The 16,047-nt window shown below is 42.2% G+C and overlaps 2 protein-coding genes and 1 long non-coding RNA gene across 3 annotated transcripts; 2 read left to right on the top strand and 1 right to left on the bottom strand.

The window, feature by feature from the left end:
* Nucleotides 1–425: 425 nt before the first annotated feature.
* Nucleotides 426–1,385, top strand: LOC100229516 (C-C motif chemokine 3). The gene is made up of 3 exons (XM_002197515.6): nt 426–620; nt 856–961; nt 1,119–1,385. Exons 1-3 carry the CDS (start codon nt 515–517, stop codon nt 1,207–1,209), a joined length of 303 nt encoding a protein of 100 aa, XP_002197551.4. The 5' UTR covers nt 426–514; the 3' UTR covers nt 1,210–1,385.
* A 690-nt stretch (nt 1,386–2,075) lies between these two features.
* LOC115494911 (uncharacterized) lies at nt 2,076–3,251 on the bottom strand. The gene is made up of 2 exons (XR_012055516.1): nt 3,133–3,251; nt 2,076–2,463 (listed from the first exon to the last, which is right to left on the bottom strand). It is a non-coding gene; the product is annotated as an uncharacterized lncRNA (long non-coding RNA).
* Nucleotides 3,252–3,294: 43 nt separating this feature from the next.
* Nucleotides 3,295–13,180, top strand: LRPAP1 (LDL receptor related protein associated protein 1). The gene is made up of 8 exons (XM_030270646.4): nt 3,295–3,522; nt 7,742–7,886; nt 8,226–8,350; nt 9,731–9,851; nt 10,341–10,499; nt 10,990–11,072; nt 11,966–12,142; nt 12,453–13,180. Exons 1-8 carry the CDS (start codon nt 3,343–3,345, stop codon nt 12,516–12,518), a joined length of 1,056 nt encoding a protein of 351 aa, XP_030126506.1. The 5' UTR covers nt 3,295–3,342; the 3' UTR covers nt 12,519–13,180.
* The last annotated feature ends 2,867 nt before the right edge of the window (nt 13,181–16,047 follow it).

The raw sequence follows: 16,047 nt of genomic DNA, 5'->3' as shown, positions 1-16,047 counted from the left end.
CCCCCGAAAGAATTTTCTACCAAGGTCATTGACATAGAAACCAAGAAAGAAAAACGGGTAAATAAGAGAAAACCGCAACTGGCTGCTCCAATAAGCACCTTGTTTGTCTTTGGTGACCAATGAGTAAACTTATGAATTTTGTAAGAATGTATAAAAAGCATGCATGCTATAATAAAAACAGGTTTGAAGCCTTCTGAAAATGGAGTGTGTTGCTTTGTATTGTGACCATCTCAACTACGACACAAACTCAGCTCCTTCAGCTGCTCTTCATAAGATTTCTTCTCTCTTGAATCTGAAAATCACAGCCCTGTGGCTGGCACTTCCCTTTCTGCAGTTTGTATGCCTCATATACTTTTCCTGGTATGATACACTCATTTTCCTCTTGAAACCCTGTGCCCACCCCGTGGTGGGAGTATAAAAGGAGACCAGCAGGAGCAGGGGACCATGCAGAGGAGAGCCCTACAGACACCCCAGCTCCAGTCTCACTCGTGGCTCTCTCAGCCTTCCCAGCACCATGAGGGTCCTTGCAGCTGCCCTGGCTGTTCTGCTCCTTGTGGCCATCTGCTCCCTGGCTGAGGCTGATCTCAGAGTCTCCAGGAGTCCTGCACTTTCCAAGGACGGTAGGTTCTCCTTCCCCAGGAGAGAGCCCCATCCCCACTGTTAGACCCTCATGTCCATGGAGAGGGCTGGGAGCGGATGGTATCCCCAGTGCAGGGACTAAGCCTCAGAGATGGAGGTTTTCAGGGGCTGTTCCCAGAGGACACAGCACAGGTGATGGAAAATACCCTGGGAGCCATAGGCAGATCCTCTGCCGCAGTGTGGGGTCTCACTGGGCCCATCTCTCTTCCCTCACAGAAGACAAAACGATGTGCTGCTTCTCCTACATTTCGCACCGCATTCCACGCAGCGTCATCAGCTCTGCCTACATCACCAGCAACACCTGCTCAATGCCAGCCGTGGTGTAAGTACCCAGCATGGCCAGGCTCCAGGCCAGCACCCCAAGGGTGTCCAAGGATGGGAAAGGGCATGGACAGGGAAAACCAGGGTGCTACCAGCAGGACCTAGCAAAAGCACCCTGATGCCCCGGCTGAGTGCCTCAACACTGTTTCTCCCAACAGCTTGATCACCAGGCAGGGGAGGAAGATATGTGCAGACCCCAAGGCTCACTGGGTGCAGAAACATCTGAAGCACTTGGAGCGTCTGGAGTAATGACTCCTCCCTGCTGCTGCCCCAGGGCGGAGGGCTCACCCCCCACCATAAGACTGCAATAAGAGTGCTTGAGCTGCATCCTTCTTTCAAAGGAAACATTTATTACAATTGGCATATACTTGTTTAACTAAATTTTGCTTGCATAAATGCTTGAATAAAATGTTTGGCTTGTCAAACCCTTTGGGTGTCTCTGAAAACCCTGCTGGAGCCCCAGCATGATAGATAGGACCCACAAGGAGTCTTCTGCCCTCCCCACTCCCTGGTTTCACTGCTACCCACTGTGCAGAGCAGCCCCATAACCGCCCCCATTCCCTCTCCCCAGCCTGGACTCAGCTCCTGCATCCCAGCATGACCCAGACATACCTGTGGGGTAACACTGGCAACTCATCCATTCCTTGGGGCCCTCTCCACACAGCACACATGGAGCCCGGTAACAAACCCCCTGGGCCACACAGCCCTGCTGAGAAACTGCAAACAAGCTCTTTGACATATTTTCCCCAGAGACTAGAGGGTCTGGACAGTCTTTGACTACCTGCACTGTCCTCTGTCCTCACACCACTGCCCAGCGCTGGGGACATGAGTGGGACATCTCTGCAAGTGACACCAGCTCTGCCCCTGGGCCACACTCTGCCCTGCAGCACTCCTGCTTGGGCCAGGACACACAGAACTCTACCAAAACTGGTCACTTGGGGTCACAGAGGTAAGGGCACTGGAAAATGACATCCAACAAGCCAACATAAGCAAACCAATGGTGCTGCAGCCCCTCTCTATTTCTAAAAATTTTAGTATAGCTCAAAAACTCAGGCAAAAAAATGCATAAAGCTGTGCACAAGTACACTCAATACTAGAAGAAGATTGAGAATCTGTTGGAGTTTATAGAGCATAGAAGTTGAATTTATTTGCACAGAGCCTGAAAACTCAATCAGTATTTCAAATGACAGACAAGATAGAACCACCAAAATTACATACATATATACACTGTAATACTGAGATTAAAAGAAGCTCTAAATCTTAAAATTGATGTGTAGAGCTGCACATTTGGGCAAGGCTGATGGACTTCTTTCTGCATCATAAGCTTGCTGTACTTCAACACATTTGGGCAAGGCTGATGGACTTCTTTCTGCATCATCAGCTTGCTGTACTTCAAAGCTCGCTTCAACTGCTCTTCAATGCAATGTATCGTGCAATGCTTTTGGCCACTTCTGCAATTCAGTCTTACAGCAACAGTGTCTAGGTTATTAACACTGAAAATCTCTGACATAGGAAAAATGTGAGAGAAAACACAAAATTTTTACATTACTTACAAGGCAAAAAATTACAGTCCAGTAAAAATCCTCCCTGGCGCCTTGTTTTCACAATCTCATTGTAGTTTAAGCAATCTATTGGTTCTTATAAACACACCAACACTGGATTAAATACTGTGCATTTTCACAGCATCATGAAGGTTTTATTCTTAGTACAGTTTGACTTAATTCCTTCCCAAAACTGCCTGTTGACCACTCTTGGCTGGCTCCTTCAGGAGAGCACACTGAGACAGGAGGTTGGCACCATCAGGAGCGGCTCTCCTGCCCAAGAGAGGCACTCTGAGCACACAGCACCGAGCTCAGAGCCATTCCCACACTTGACCCCTGGAGAACAACCCAAGCTCCATGTCCATGCCCATCCCACCATCCATCCCTCTGGGCTGTCCCGGGTACCGGCGCTCTTCTCTGCCACGGCCAAGCAGCACGGGGGAACCGCTCCCCCGTTCTTGCCTTCCATTCCCCGAGCTGCCTTTTGTTTTTTTTGGTTTTTTTTTGAACTCTCGGTCATTGTGTTAATACCCGAAAACTTTGTTTTTAAAGTAGTGGTGTTCAAACCCAGTGTCCCCTTGTTCTCGCACAGCTGACATCAACACCAAGTGCTGGGCGAGAAACTACTCACAAAACGTGCCATATGCAGCATATTTTGCGAAGCAAGCCCTGAGGAGAATGCCACGGAGAGATCAGCTCAAAACTCACACCTCTCACGCCCCCCGGACCCCAAAGCAGCCTCGGGAATTTCGGCCCTCACCGGCCTCGCCCCCGCCCGTCCAGCACCGCCCGCCGCTCCCGCACGGCATCTCGGGAGTTGTAGTTCCCCGCGCGGCGCGACATGGCGGCCGTGCGGGCGCTGCCGGCTCTCGCCGCCGCGCTGCTCCTGGCTGCCGCCGGCCAGGCCAGCAAGTACTCCCGGGAGGCCAACGAGGGGCTGGCGGCGGCCGACGGCAAGCGGCGTGAGGCCGGGGAGTTCCGCGTGGTGAGGCTGAACCAGATCTGGGAGAAGGCGCAGCGGGTGAGTGGGGCGGCGCGGGGCGATGGCGCTGCCGGGAGTGGGCTCCGAGGTCGGGCCCGGCCGCTTCAGACACTCATTCCCCGTCAGGGAGACGGGAGGAGCGGGCACCTGTGTGTGGGAGAGGCCGAGGCTGTCTGGCCCCGGCTCGGGGCTGCGGTGGCGTTTGTTCTGCTCTCGGGCATGGCTGTCCCGGGCAGCTGCGCTCAGCCCCGCGGCGGGGAGCGGCCTCCTCCCGCACGGGGACGGGTGTCGGAGCCCCGCGAGGTGTCGGCCTGCCCCTGTTTAAATGCAGCAGCTAAACCACATGTCCAGGAAGTAGGAAAGAGAGGGAAGCCCCGTGGTGGGGCTTCCAAACCAAACCTCCAGCCCTGTAGGTGCCGTGCAGGATCTGCACTTGGCTCCAGAGCCCGCTGGTTGATGCTTCAGCCGTGTTGTTCAGGGCTGGGATGCTCTCATCTGTCTGAAGGCCGTGGCCTCCGTTCCTGCCCTGCACAGGGCAGAAGTTCACTGCAGGAGAAGAGGAAACCTCCACCCTGGTGGTTGTGTCGCCTACATTCACACCAAGTGATGTAGACAAATGCAACAGCAGCAAATGGGTTTCACCGTTCCCAAATGAGACCCTTAATTCTGACAGTGAGTCAAAACAGTACTTGAGTTTCTCTCACAGTGGACTGCAAAAAATGTTTAATTAAAGTGAAAATACAGTCAAATTATTTCATTACAGTGGAAATATTTACTCAGAACAAAAAGGAACAGCTGCGGTGGGAGGAGAAGAATGCATTGCAGATACCTCCTGTGGACCATATCCCATTGTGGACCATGGGAATTAGGGTGATGACTGGTAAAGATTCAGTTCTTTCAGGCAATGAAATATAGTTAACATTAATTTTGGATCTTCTGTATTCTGAATAGCCTGAGCAATTGGATTCAACATAAGGCATCCTTGGATTCAGCAAAAAAATAGAATCCTGCCATAGTGCTGCCTCCCAATGTGCTAAAGGTAGATAGCAAAAATCCTTCTTTCCTTGATGGGTGACAGATGGAATGGGGCATAAGAAAGTGTGTTAATGAAACTCCAGCTGTTGAATTGAAAAAGAAACAACACTGAGACTAGAAATAATCTGTAATGATAGTAATGTCAGTTAGCTCTCACCTTTCCAGTTACAGCTTTTCTCATGTTCGTACCTGTCTCTTCTGGAATTAAAATTTGAGGTGCTTTACATCATCTCTGTTAAGATGCTGAAATATAAAATGGATTAACTCTGTCAGTAAGGAACTAAGGCTTGTAAATTCTATATGTGTGAGCTAGATTTTAGAGATGCAAAACCTACTTGAACTAAATTTGCCACCATCTAAATTTCACTTTTGAGTACAACTGTCACCCAGCATGTGTTTTATAAAGTGATTTTTCAGTATGTCTGGGCAATATATGAAATAAGAGGAAAACTAAGACTGTGTGTTACATTTGCTTTGAAATAACTTCTGTGTATCAGTGCAAAACTCTTCATTCCTTTATTTTGGTAGTGATAGTGAAACTACTGAAAACAGGGAACTTCTTTTGACATAAAAGTCTGATACCACAGTTTAGCATTGCAACACACAGCTGGAGGAGCAGTCCTTAAAAAAGTCCCAAAATGTGACTTAGAGGGACCAGGAGCTGGCAGCCAGACTTTCCTTTTGTTTCCCTGAGGAGGGGTGGGAAGGAGTGCTTGATCTTTCTCCAGAATCTCTTTTCATAAAGAATAAATTTGTAGTAAAGAGCTCTTTCCTCTTGGAGGCAAGAGGGTAGGTAAGGATGTCACAGGTAATGATTGCAGCCAGCCAAACAGCAAATTATGCAATTGTTGTAATGTTCACAAATTTCCAGCATTCATTTCTGGAATGAGCACAGAACTGCCAGGTACCTGTATTGGATGTTAATGTCCAGGCAGCATAAGGAATGAGGAATAAGGAATGAGTTTAAGGGGCTTGTTGCTTGGCTGTTTAATCATTAAACTTGACTTTTCACCTCTGGTTCTAGTTAGTTATTACACAGCATGTGAGTGATTTGAGTAAAGTAATGAGGAGTCTTACCATTGATATTTTTTACCTGGTGTACTCAGGGTACAGCATGGAATAACCTCAAAGGAAGTAGTTCTGGAACTGAATACTTTAAATTAACTTATGTGTTCATTCTGTATTACATTAATGGGACAGGTGAGGGGCTTCCAAAAGGTTTCGAAGTATTTATAATGCTTACAAGGACAGTTACTTTATTTTCCTACTAAATTATAATGAGAATTAGAAAAATATTGCTCTAATTGGGAGAAATTTGAATAGAATCTTGTTTTCTCTTAAGGAATAGTGGGCTTAATGTAGTTCCTTAGTATTTATTAAGACTTTAACATGTTTGATTGATTATGTCTCCAAACTTTTTGTTTAGAGTTCTGATATTCTTTTCTATGACTTTTAGAAAACAGAAGGCTGTACATGTTTATGGGATTGCACTAACTGCAGAGGAGCTCTAACATAAACGGCACTGTGTAATATTTTATACAGTAGTGTGGTTCTGATGACAAAGTCACATATAAAAGATTTTATTTTATATTTGCGGTACTTAGAAGCTAAATTACTTCTTCTCTAATTATGCCTGGCTATTTATTCCTGTATTTCCTCAGCCCAACTACATGTGATGTCCATGCTACTTGAATGCAGACTAATACTAAGAGTACATAGCTACCAAAATGCTCGGCCCTTCCCTTCACAATTTGTACCAAACCTTTCACTCAGTCTTGAAGCTTCAGTGCACAATTCTTGCTGAGGAAAATGATACTTGATGCCACTGCAGCAGTGATGCTTGGGCTGTCCAGGTCATCCTGCACCAGAAAAGCAAACAAGTACATGATTAAGGTTTTTCTTTTACTCAGCACATACTAAGAACCATAAATAAAGTAGTTCCTTCTAAGTGCTTTGTTTCTATAAAGCAGTTCCCCAAAAGTAGATGGTAAAGGACACAACAGGGACACTCCTTTGCTTTGGTATTAGAGGGATCAAAAGATTTAATTAGTTCTATAAGTACTATATTTCCTTGTGATTCTAACTACTCTAGATTTTAGAAATTTCAGTAAGCCAAGTGCAAAATGCAGAGAAAAAAATAGTTTATAAACAAAATAATTGTATGCAGTGGCACAATATTAATTAATAGGACAGCCTATGATGGAAACATAAACAATAATGTGGATAGTTTCCTGAATTCTTGTCAATAGGAAGTGCGTTAGCTTAAAGTAATTACTACTTTAAAATAACCTACTGACACACAAAGAAACAGCTGAATCTTTCGGTATCATTCAGATGCTTAAAAACAATACTGAGTTCTGAGTCTGTGTTTATTAAACATACTCCTTCCTCACTGAAAATGAGAATTTTTATAATATGTAAGCTGGTTTAAATGATTAAAAAACCCTCAGTAGATAAACTTGTGCTAGGACTGATGAGCCCAGGTGGTTTCAAGCTGGATCTGAGCTCCCAGGAGCTGGGCACACAGTAGTTGGAGGGATTTTATCTCCTTTCTTCTCTGGGCTTCTCCTCACCACACCGTCTGTTTTTTGATCATGTAGACACAGGAAAAAAAAAAGTGGTTCTGAAGTATTAAGCTGGTTTGTTACATTTCTTTGTTTTAAACCAAATAACTAAGGTGGCTAAAATCTGAAAGTTCAGGATCAACTCACAGCAGTACTGCTTAGCCAACCACATATTAGTCATTGTTCCTGTTTTCTCTGTAGCTCAAAGTTTCAAGCTGACCTAGCATTCATTTAAACTAATTTTTTTTTCTATCCTTAGCCTCAATGTCTTACTTTTTTTTTTCTAGTATGTCAGACAGGAGAACCTCTAGGTTTTGTATGTTTTAATGCACATGAACCATATTAAGAAATTATCTGAGAATTTTTTTTAATTTTGATCATAGTAAAAAATTGCTGCTGAAGTGGCTCTTTGAACTGCAAGGCCATCCTCAGTGACCTGGTAGACTGAAAAACTGTACTAACCAAAATTTTTTTCAACTCACTATAACTGTATGGTTAGAAGATGGTCCACAAGAAAGAACATGTGGTGGCAATGGCACGTTGTTTAAGAATTGCTGTGCCATACTGGTTGTTATGTATCTGTACTGGTTCCTGAGGCAGCTCTGAAGCAAAAGGGGACTCCACATAACTAAATACAAACCTTTCTGTGTTCTTGTTAGCTCCATCTCTCTGCTGTGAAACTGGCAGAGTTGCATAGTGATCTAAAAATACAAGAAAAGGATGAACTGAGCTGGAAAAAACTGAAGGCTGAAGGGCTGGATGAAGATGGAGAGAAGGAAGCCAAGCTCAGACGCAACTTAAATGGTAAGGGCTGTCTTGGAAAGAAGGAGTTTAAACTTTGCATCACACACGTGCGTGGTTAGACACTTGTGTTTAAACTATTAAATAACAAGTTGTCTTTCTGGACACTGAGCACACAAGAAGTTCTTTGCAGGTCAGTAGGGAACTGCAGGAGCCTAACAGTCCTTTGCTCTCAGTAATTTCAGAAGAGGTCATTGAACCTGGGATCATTGTGTATTGAACTGTTAGCTTTTCCTCCATGAGCTGCAAAGTCCAGCTCTGCAAGTGACATGTAGCCCATCTCTCACCTTCCATACATCCATAGTTGGTTCTCATGTTTCTGTAACTTCTATTCTCTTGCAGTCATTATGACTAAATATGGAATGAATGGAAAGAAGGACTCTCAACTAGTTGATACCAACTATATTAAAGATGGCACAGAAAGTGACACACTAGATGATCCAAGACTGGAAAAATTATGGAGCAAGGTAAGATTTCCAGGAACTGGTGTGTAGGAAATCAATATTTCTTCATTGAACTCTTAGCTGTGTCTTCTGAGAGCACTCAGACTTGGAAATCAATAGCTTTACTACTCAAAAAAGTACTGATCAAGCTACCTTGCTCTGTAGCTCACATCTTTCTGCCCTGAGGAAAAATGTGAGCTTCTGCATCCAGACCATCCAGCTGTGGCAGGTTGTCTTTGGCAAATAAAACGCCCACATTAATCGGATTGTGGAGGTTAAGCCTGGGTCCCCTGAGGTCAAATAGAGTATTTCCTCACATTTCCCTGAAATCATGGCTTCCCTTAGTGTGACTGTCACACTGTGTGGTAGTATATCCATGGAGTTTTTCAGTTTTCTTATTGTTGTTTATGGATGTTTTTAAAAAGATGCATTTAAAATAGAGCCGTTTTGTAAACTGTCTAAAAGTTAAATGTATTGTGGGGAAGGGTTTTAAATAAGGGCTTTCTCAACCTAGTAGTCAACTGAAAATTTCCAGGATTTGCATTAGTGCATAAAAAGTGGAAGATGTATTGTCAAATTTGGGCAGTTAAAACTGGCAACATCATAATCTTCAGAAATTAAATAATTCAAATTTTAAGAAGCGACTAGTCAGGTAAATCTGGAATCACAGGAATTCTCCTATGAGTCTAGTGCAGTGATAGTAAAGCAGAAAAAAATATTTGCTGCATTTTAAAATGTTATTGTAACTAGATACAGCTTTGTCAAGCAACATGATGACATGATGTCTTTGAGGAGCAGTAAGGTGCCATAGGAGAAATATTCCCTAAGCAAAAAAAAACCCAAAAAAACCCCACAAAAATAGGGGGTCTGAATAGCTTTCAAAAACATTCACTTTTGATCAGGCATTGCAGCAAGTATCCCACCAGATTTGTGGGTAGTGCCCCAGCTGTGTGAGCAGTGCTTCCCTAATAGTTAGAGAGCAAATGCACAGCAGTAATAAAATCTTCACATGCCAGCAGAGTAAGGTGAAGTAAAGACTGTTTTAATATCAGGCTGCATCCCTCATGCAAGTACAGTTGTCTGTGGAGCTCAATGGCCCTTATTTCTGTATTAAATTGTTTCCCATGAAATAGGAATGCCAGACACTCTTCACTGGGTAGTTGATAGCAAGTCCAGCTTTATAAGTCTGAAGCAAACTTCTTTTAACATTATTAAAGGCATCTTGTCCATCAACATCTAAATCCTGATCACATACAAATATTAAGAGAATTAAAACCAAAGATCTAAAGAAAAACTGCACTTAATAATTTTCTAAATGTGGTGAGAGGTGTGAAGACGTTTTGGCAGTTGAGGGCACTTAAAGCACTTGGCCTGGAAAGCATAATGAGCTTATGTTTCTTTCAGGCCAAGACCTCTGGGAAGTTCTCTGATGAGGAGTTGGATAAGCTTTGGCGAGAATTCAAGCATCACAAGGAAAAGATTCGTGAATACAATATTCTGCTGGAGACTGTGAGCAGAACAGAAGGTGCCTGAACATTTATCTGATGTTTCAAGATCAGTACATCTCTTTTCTCTGCCCATTGTTTCCATTGCTTCCAAATGTCTTTGAAACTCCTCACATTTCTGTCAGAACCACTTGCAGATGCTGGAATTTTCATATACTGCCTGGGTTTAGTTCTGCATTGGCTGCCAAAATTCTAGCCAACTAATGAAACTGGTGCCATTTCAGTTTCCTGATTCTGCCTGCATTTCATGCAGGGAAGATGCCATCAGATTAGCAATGATGGCCATTGTAGTTTACATGAAATTATGCAGCAAACATTAATCCACTGCTGCAAAATGTGATTCTAAAGTCTGAAGAAAATGGCTGTTTTATCTGACCAGCTTTATTTCCACTCAACTTAAATCCTAAGAACTTAACATTTTTTATTTACTTCAGATTTGGGGGATTTCTGGAGTTTTTGAACTACCAAGATTTGACCCACAATCAATAATACTTACTGTTCTTCAACAGATATCCACAAAAATGTTATCAATCCATCTGAGGAGAACCTGGTGAAAGAGGAAATCTTGCACAACAAACACAGAGAACTCAAGGAGAAGTTAAGGAGCATCAATCAGGGCTTTGAACGTTTGCGTAAAGTCAGTCACCAGGGATATGACACAACCAGTGGTAAGACACAGTGGCTTTGTGCTACTTTGGGATTCATTTCATTTTTAAAAAATTAAAATCAGTGGGCATAGCCACAGTATCACAGTGGGCTGAAGAGATAGAGCCAGTCCTGTTTAGAGCCAAACACTGGAAGCCTGATGGAAGGATACAGTCAGTGTGTTAAGAGGATAGTTCTGTCTTCCATGCCTCCATGAGAAGGGATGTTGCCCCAGGAGGACAAGTAAATGAGACAACATGCAGGGCAAGCAATGCCTTTATCCAGTTCCTCAGGTTTGGGGTTTTTTGCTTTTGAAAACCTACTTGTTTTACCTATCCAGTACTTGGATACATCTCCCTTTTCATCTAAATAGATCTATTAGAAATGCAGTGCTTAATGTCTCTGTTCATAATAACTATATATATGTGAGAAGGCATCTCTTAATCTTTCATAGAACTTGGGCATTAAAAGCATTGTGTCCAGATTTTCATTTTGTTATATGTGTTTCTTCAGAATTTGAAGAACCAAGAGTGATTGATTTGTGGGATATGGCCAAATCAGCTAATTTCACTGAGAAAGAGCTTGAATCTTTTCGGGTGAGTAGAATTCCAGTGACTTGTCTTGCAGAAAGATATTTTGCCACATAAAGAAACACTTGCTGTTACTCTGATTGCAGCCACTTCTGTATTACCCTCCAGACACCATAAAAGAGTCATGCTGCCTTTTTAATACTTCAAATATATAGACATGTGTGTAACTAACCATACACTGGTTCTGTTATAATCAGCAGAATGAAAATTCTGAATCCTCTCAAAACAACTGTTGCATATTTTCAGTTTTGGAAAGATCAGGTCCTGCTTCTTTGTTGCCAATGTACCAGATTTGCCCCTCTTACCCAATGTCTTAATTATGTCCTTGGGAAGCACTGTAATCTGTATACCCAGCAATTTCCCTCTCATGCCCATCTCTTGTACTGTTAACTTCCCATGTTGGAGCTGTGTTGAGCTGACACAAAATTATTGTGATAAAGACTGATTTTCAATGAAACAATATAGAAATTAAGTCATGTGCAGTTCATACCACTTTTATTCAATTCAATTTGTATAAAGAAAAGATTTTTTTAAATCTTACTCTGCCTGTTAATCAGTTTTTTAAAAGAGGCTTTTTTAAAAAATTTGTCTCTCTCCCTCAGTCTTCTGTTCTTGTGCCTAAATTTTTGCTTGGTGTTCACTGCTCTCATCTTGTAGCACCTCACAGCCACCCACAGTCTCCTTTTGAGGACTCTGCAGTGGGTTGTTTTCAGCACTGCTTTCAAAATCAGCAGGCTGGTGGTGATGCTAATGGATTGTCCAGACATTTTTTAAGAAGCGGGAAACTGCTAAAGCTTTCTGTGCCTGACTTAGTCAAGTTATCATTAGGAGTGTCTTGGCAAGAGAAAGGAAGGCTTGGAAAGAAACTCTTCTGAAGCTGTGTGTATTTGTTATCTTAGGAGGAGCTGAAACATTTTGAAGCAAAAATTGAAAAGCACCATCATTACCAGAAACAATTAGAGATTTCACACCAGAAACTGAAGCATGTAGAGGAAACTGGAGACAAGGATCATCTGAACAGAAACAAAGAGAAATATGCCATGCTGCAAGAAAAGACAAAAGAACTAGGATATAAGGTCTGTATAAATCCAGTGTTACATACATGTTGAAAGTTTAACTCAGTAGCAGAGGGGAAGTAGATTATCCAGTGCTGGCTTTTCATGCAAGCTGAATGACTTCTAGAGAGGGAGTGCCAGACACATCTGTTCTCCATGTTTAGTACAGCATACACATAATTGTTCTTATAGACCTAAAAAGGCCTGAAATCTTCCTGCTCTCTGCTCTTTCTGTTCTTACAAATACTCATAGCAAAATCGGAATATATTACTATATTGATAATTTATTGTCTTCCTGAAATTTGTTTTGTGTGTTTTGTTTTCCTGATAGGTAAAGAAGCACTTGCAAGACTTATCCAGCAGAATCTCTCAAGGTCTTCAACACAATGAACTATAAAAATTTGTTCTCCTTCATGGGAATCAGTCTATTAACACAAAGGAGTTAATGTGGTTTTTTGAACAGGACTTACCAAGGAGTCCTTCTGAAATAGTAAGGATTGAACAGATATGTCCTGTAAGAAGTGCTTTGTATACTTAATTACCAATTTTGTATTTGCACTGTAAAATTAAATTATTAGATTAAATATTTAGGTTGCACATCTTGGATCATAAAAATCTTACTTCTGAATCAACTAGCAGCCTTTGAAATAACTAGTTTTGTCAAAAGGAAAAAAAAATATGTGAACTCTCAAAGGATTCCTGCTAGTAAAGAAATACTAATCTTCTAGTCAGGTAAAGTATTCTGATCAATGAAAGCAAACACTGAGGCACAGGAAGGTTAAACAGAGACCAGAAAAGTCTTTATTTCTATGCTTGGCCTATTACATTTCCTACTCAAGGTTACAAAAATATTTTTACTGACTTTGAGCAGTGGCTCAGAGCTGCACTGCTGCACTGTATATGAATCTTTCATGTGAGAGGGGGAGGAAGAGTAACAAGGGAACAAGTACTGAGGTCAATTTGCACAGTTTAGTTATTGACTAACATGTGTGTGTACAATTATCTTGTTCATGGTTGCTTTGGTTTTGCTACACTTGGTCATTAAAAAATCAAAACAAATACTGATGAGGCTTTTTTTTCACCTTCCCTTTCATATAGTGAGAAGTAACCAGACCTGTTTTTAAGCATGTTGCTAATTCCTGTAATGTTCATTCACACATTGGTTTTTAAGAGAGGAGGGGTAGTTTTGCACCACAAGGATGTGTTTCTGTGTTCTGAATAGGCAGAAGGATTTCTAAAGCAGCTTATCTCTGATTGTATATTCCAGCAATCTCCAGTAAAGGTTATTATCACTTCCCCTTTCAAGACCAGATTTTTCTGGTCAGAACTTTGGCAGACATCAGACACATGAGTTGAAATTGTCTTTAATAACAATGCTGACCCTTTATTTCAAATGAAAGTTTCAAATGAAACTGTTCCAGGAGTGAGGCCAAGGCCAAGGTCCAGTGTGGGTGAATCATTACAACTGCTTGGTTGAGGAACTCTGTCCCTCACAGATGGTAGTGCTGGGGTGTGCTGGATCAGGCAGCTGTCCTCGAGCCTTGCTCTCCCTGCCTGTTCCATGAGAAATAGTCAGAATAGGCCACTTATCCTGGGTCATTGTGGTTTAAAAATAACATGATTCTTTACTTAGAAACTGTCTTCATATGCAAGTGATCTGAACCAAAACTGTGGTAGCAATCTTTGAGATTTTCTTTGAAGCTAGAATCTTTTTTTCTTTTTTTACTTTTTTAATTTAATGTAAGCTAGGAGTTATTTATATTGCAGAGAATCGTTGTCCATCACAATAAGAGGCCCCCACTAATATTAGCAGTCTCCTTAGAGACAGTTCTGTTCATGTAGTTTATGGTATACCTTTAGCTGGCAAGCTAAAAAAAGTAAATCTGAAAATAACTACAAGCCTTTTATGAGAAACCTGCTTTGGTATTTGTTGTTTTTTTTTTTTCAAATGCTACACACTTATTTCTTCCCCAGACTATGGCTTTAAGGCCTGCTCAGCTTCTGTATCAGAGCAGTAGCTGTATTATCTTACACATTTGTCTACATCAGTTCTGTTCTGTGAATGCAGCACAGAAACATAATCTATATTATGTTAGAAAGCAAAGACTTCACTTTGTCCTTCAGTTTCCCCTTTGGCAGGGTGAGAACTAAATCTGTGAGCTGCAGGTCAGTTTGGTGGCTGTGACCTGGGTCTGGAGGATCCCACAGCAATGGCCCCTGGCTGAGGAATTTGGACACATGCAGCAAATGCATCAGCAGGGGAGAGGAGCTGCACAAAGCACTGGGGCACTGCTGCTGAGCAGTCCTGGCAGGGTGGTAGGGAGTGGAGCAGCTTGCACAGAGCACAATCAGGTCCTGCTGCTGAGGGAGGTGTGCTGCCCACGGGAGAGCAGCATGGCTCAGCCTGCACTGAAGGCAGGCACAGCAGCTGTGTGCTCCACACAGGAGGGCACAGCACAAAGCTGGGTTTCATCTTCAGTGTCAACCTGAAGTAGAATATGCTTATCCAAGAATTTCTCAGGAAGTCTGGAAAAACAGAAGGTGCTGGATTCATGGACTGAATATACAGGGTCTGATCTGTTACTGAACAAGAGCAGAGGTACTTCAGCAGAGGCTTTAAAGAGGTGATGGCTGAGCCAGGCACTGGCTGTGCTGTGTCTTTACCCACCACACCATGACAGTAATTGGGCTCAAAGGCCAGGTGGGCTCAAGCAGAGAGAATGCTTGGCAAGTGAAAAGTACAAGAGGCTGACAAAATACTTACATGTAACAGTAATGTAAAACTGGGAACAAGTCACAGCTCATCAGAGGCAAAGGTTGGAGAGTGGGGTCAGCAGAGTCACCTCACTTCAGTTACTGAACAGAGCTGTTATTGAGTCATCAGGCACAAAGACTGGGCACACAAATCTACAGGAGAACAAAATAAAAATGCTTTTGCTGCCCCTGCACCCAGTTTCCCCTTGGAATAGTCTGTGGCTGAGTTAGAGTACAACAGCATAAGGGCAAGCATGAGCAATTGTCTGTTCCTGTCAAGGCTCCTCAGGGCTTTCTCTGCTTTTAAAGACTTGGGACAGGTTAGGGGGATGTAAAATCTGATTCCACTCTAGTTTCTATGCTCAGCACCTCACACACATCAATGTATGCACAATTCAGTTCATTGTTGCAGTTTTACTCCTCCAAAGACTTTTCATATGGTCAAAATAACAAGAGTGGGTAGTTTTGAGATATTGAAGATTAAAAATTAACTTGAGTCACCACTCCCATGTTTCTGTAAATAGCAACAAAAATTCAAAGCCAAGAAAAAAGGTGTAAATGAGATATACCTGCAGTCCTGTACCCTGTAACAGGTGAGCAATGGAGTTCATAGGTTGCATGGAAGAGGCATTTGAAAAGGAAAGAGCTAACACTTTTTTACAGTGGTTGAATATTCTCTTCCTTAATAGGTGTTCTAGCTGATCCTTTTGTAATTTTTCTAATTAAGAAAGCTCTAAACGACTCTGAGAAACAATTTGAAATACAAAAGCAGATGCAAAAAAGAAAGAGAAGAGAACTGCATTTCTTAGGGAAAAAAGAAATCAGACCATTTCATATTTTATGGTCAGTAAAATTCTGCCCTGAAAAGAACTTCAATTTAAGTAAACATCTCCATGATTTCACGTAAGACAGATTTTATTTGTTAAAAAAGGGAGGTGGAAAGGTGAGGGAAATAAATACATACGACATTAAATGCAACCAAAATAACCAATCCTTTCTTAAAAAAAGCACATCCTACATGTTTGTACATCTGCTAAGATGGCATCATTCTACCAAATCAGATAAGGAACAGCACTGTAGCAGATTTATTGCTGCAATAATTTCCCCTCTCCCCTCCCATGGGATCCTGATGAATGATAGATCTGGCAATAGCAGGAATATTTAAATTCACC

Source organism: Taeniopygia guttata, chromosome 4 (assembly GCF_048771995.1).
Source record: "Taeniopygia guttata chromosome 4, bTaeGut7.mat, whole genome shotgun sequence".
Lineage (NCBI taxonomy): Eukaryota > Metazoa > Chordata > Aves > Passeriformes > Estrildidae > Taeniopygia > Taeniopygia guttata.
The sequence above is the reverse complement of the archived record's forward strand: the minus strand, read 5'-3'. Positions and strand labels throughout refer to the sequence as shown.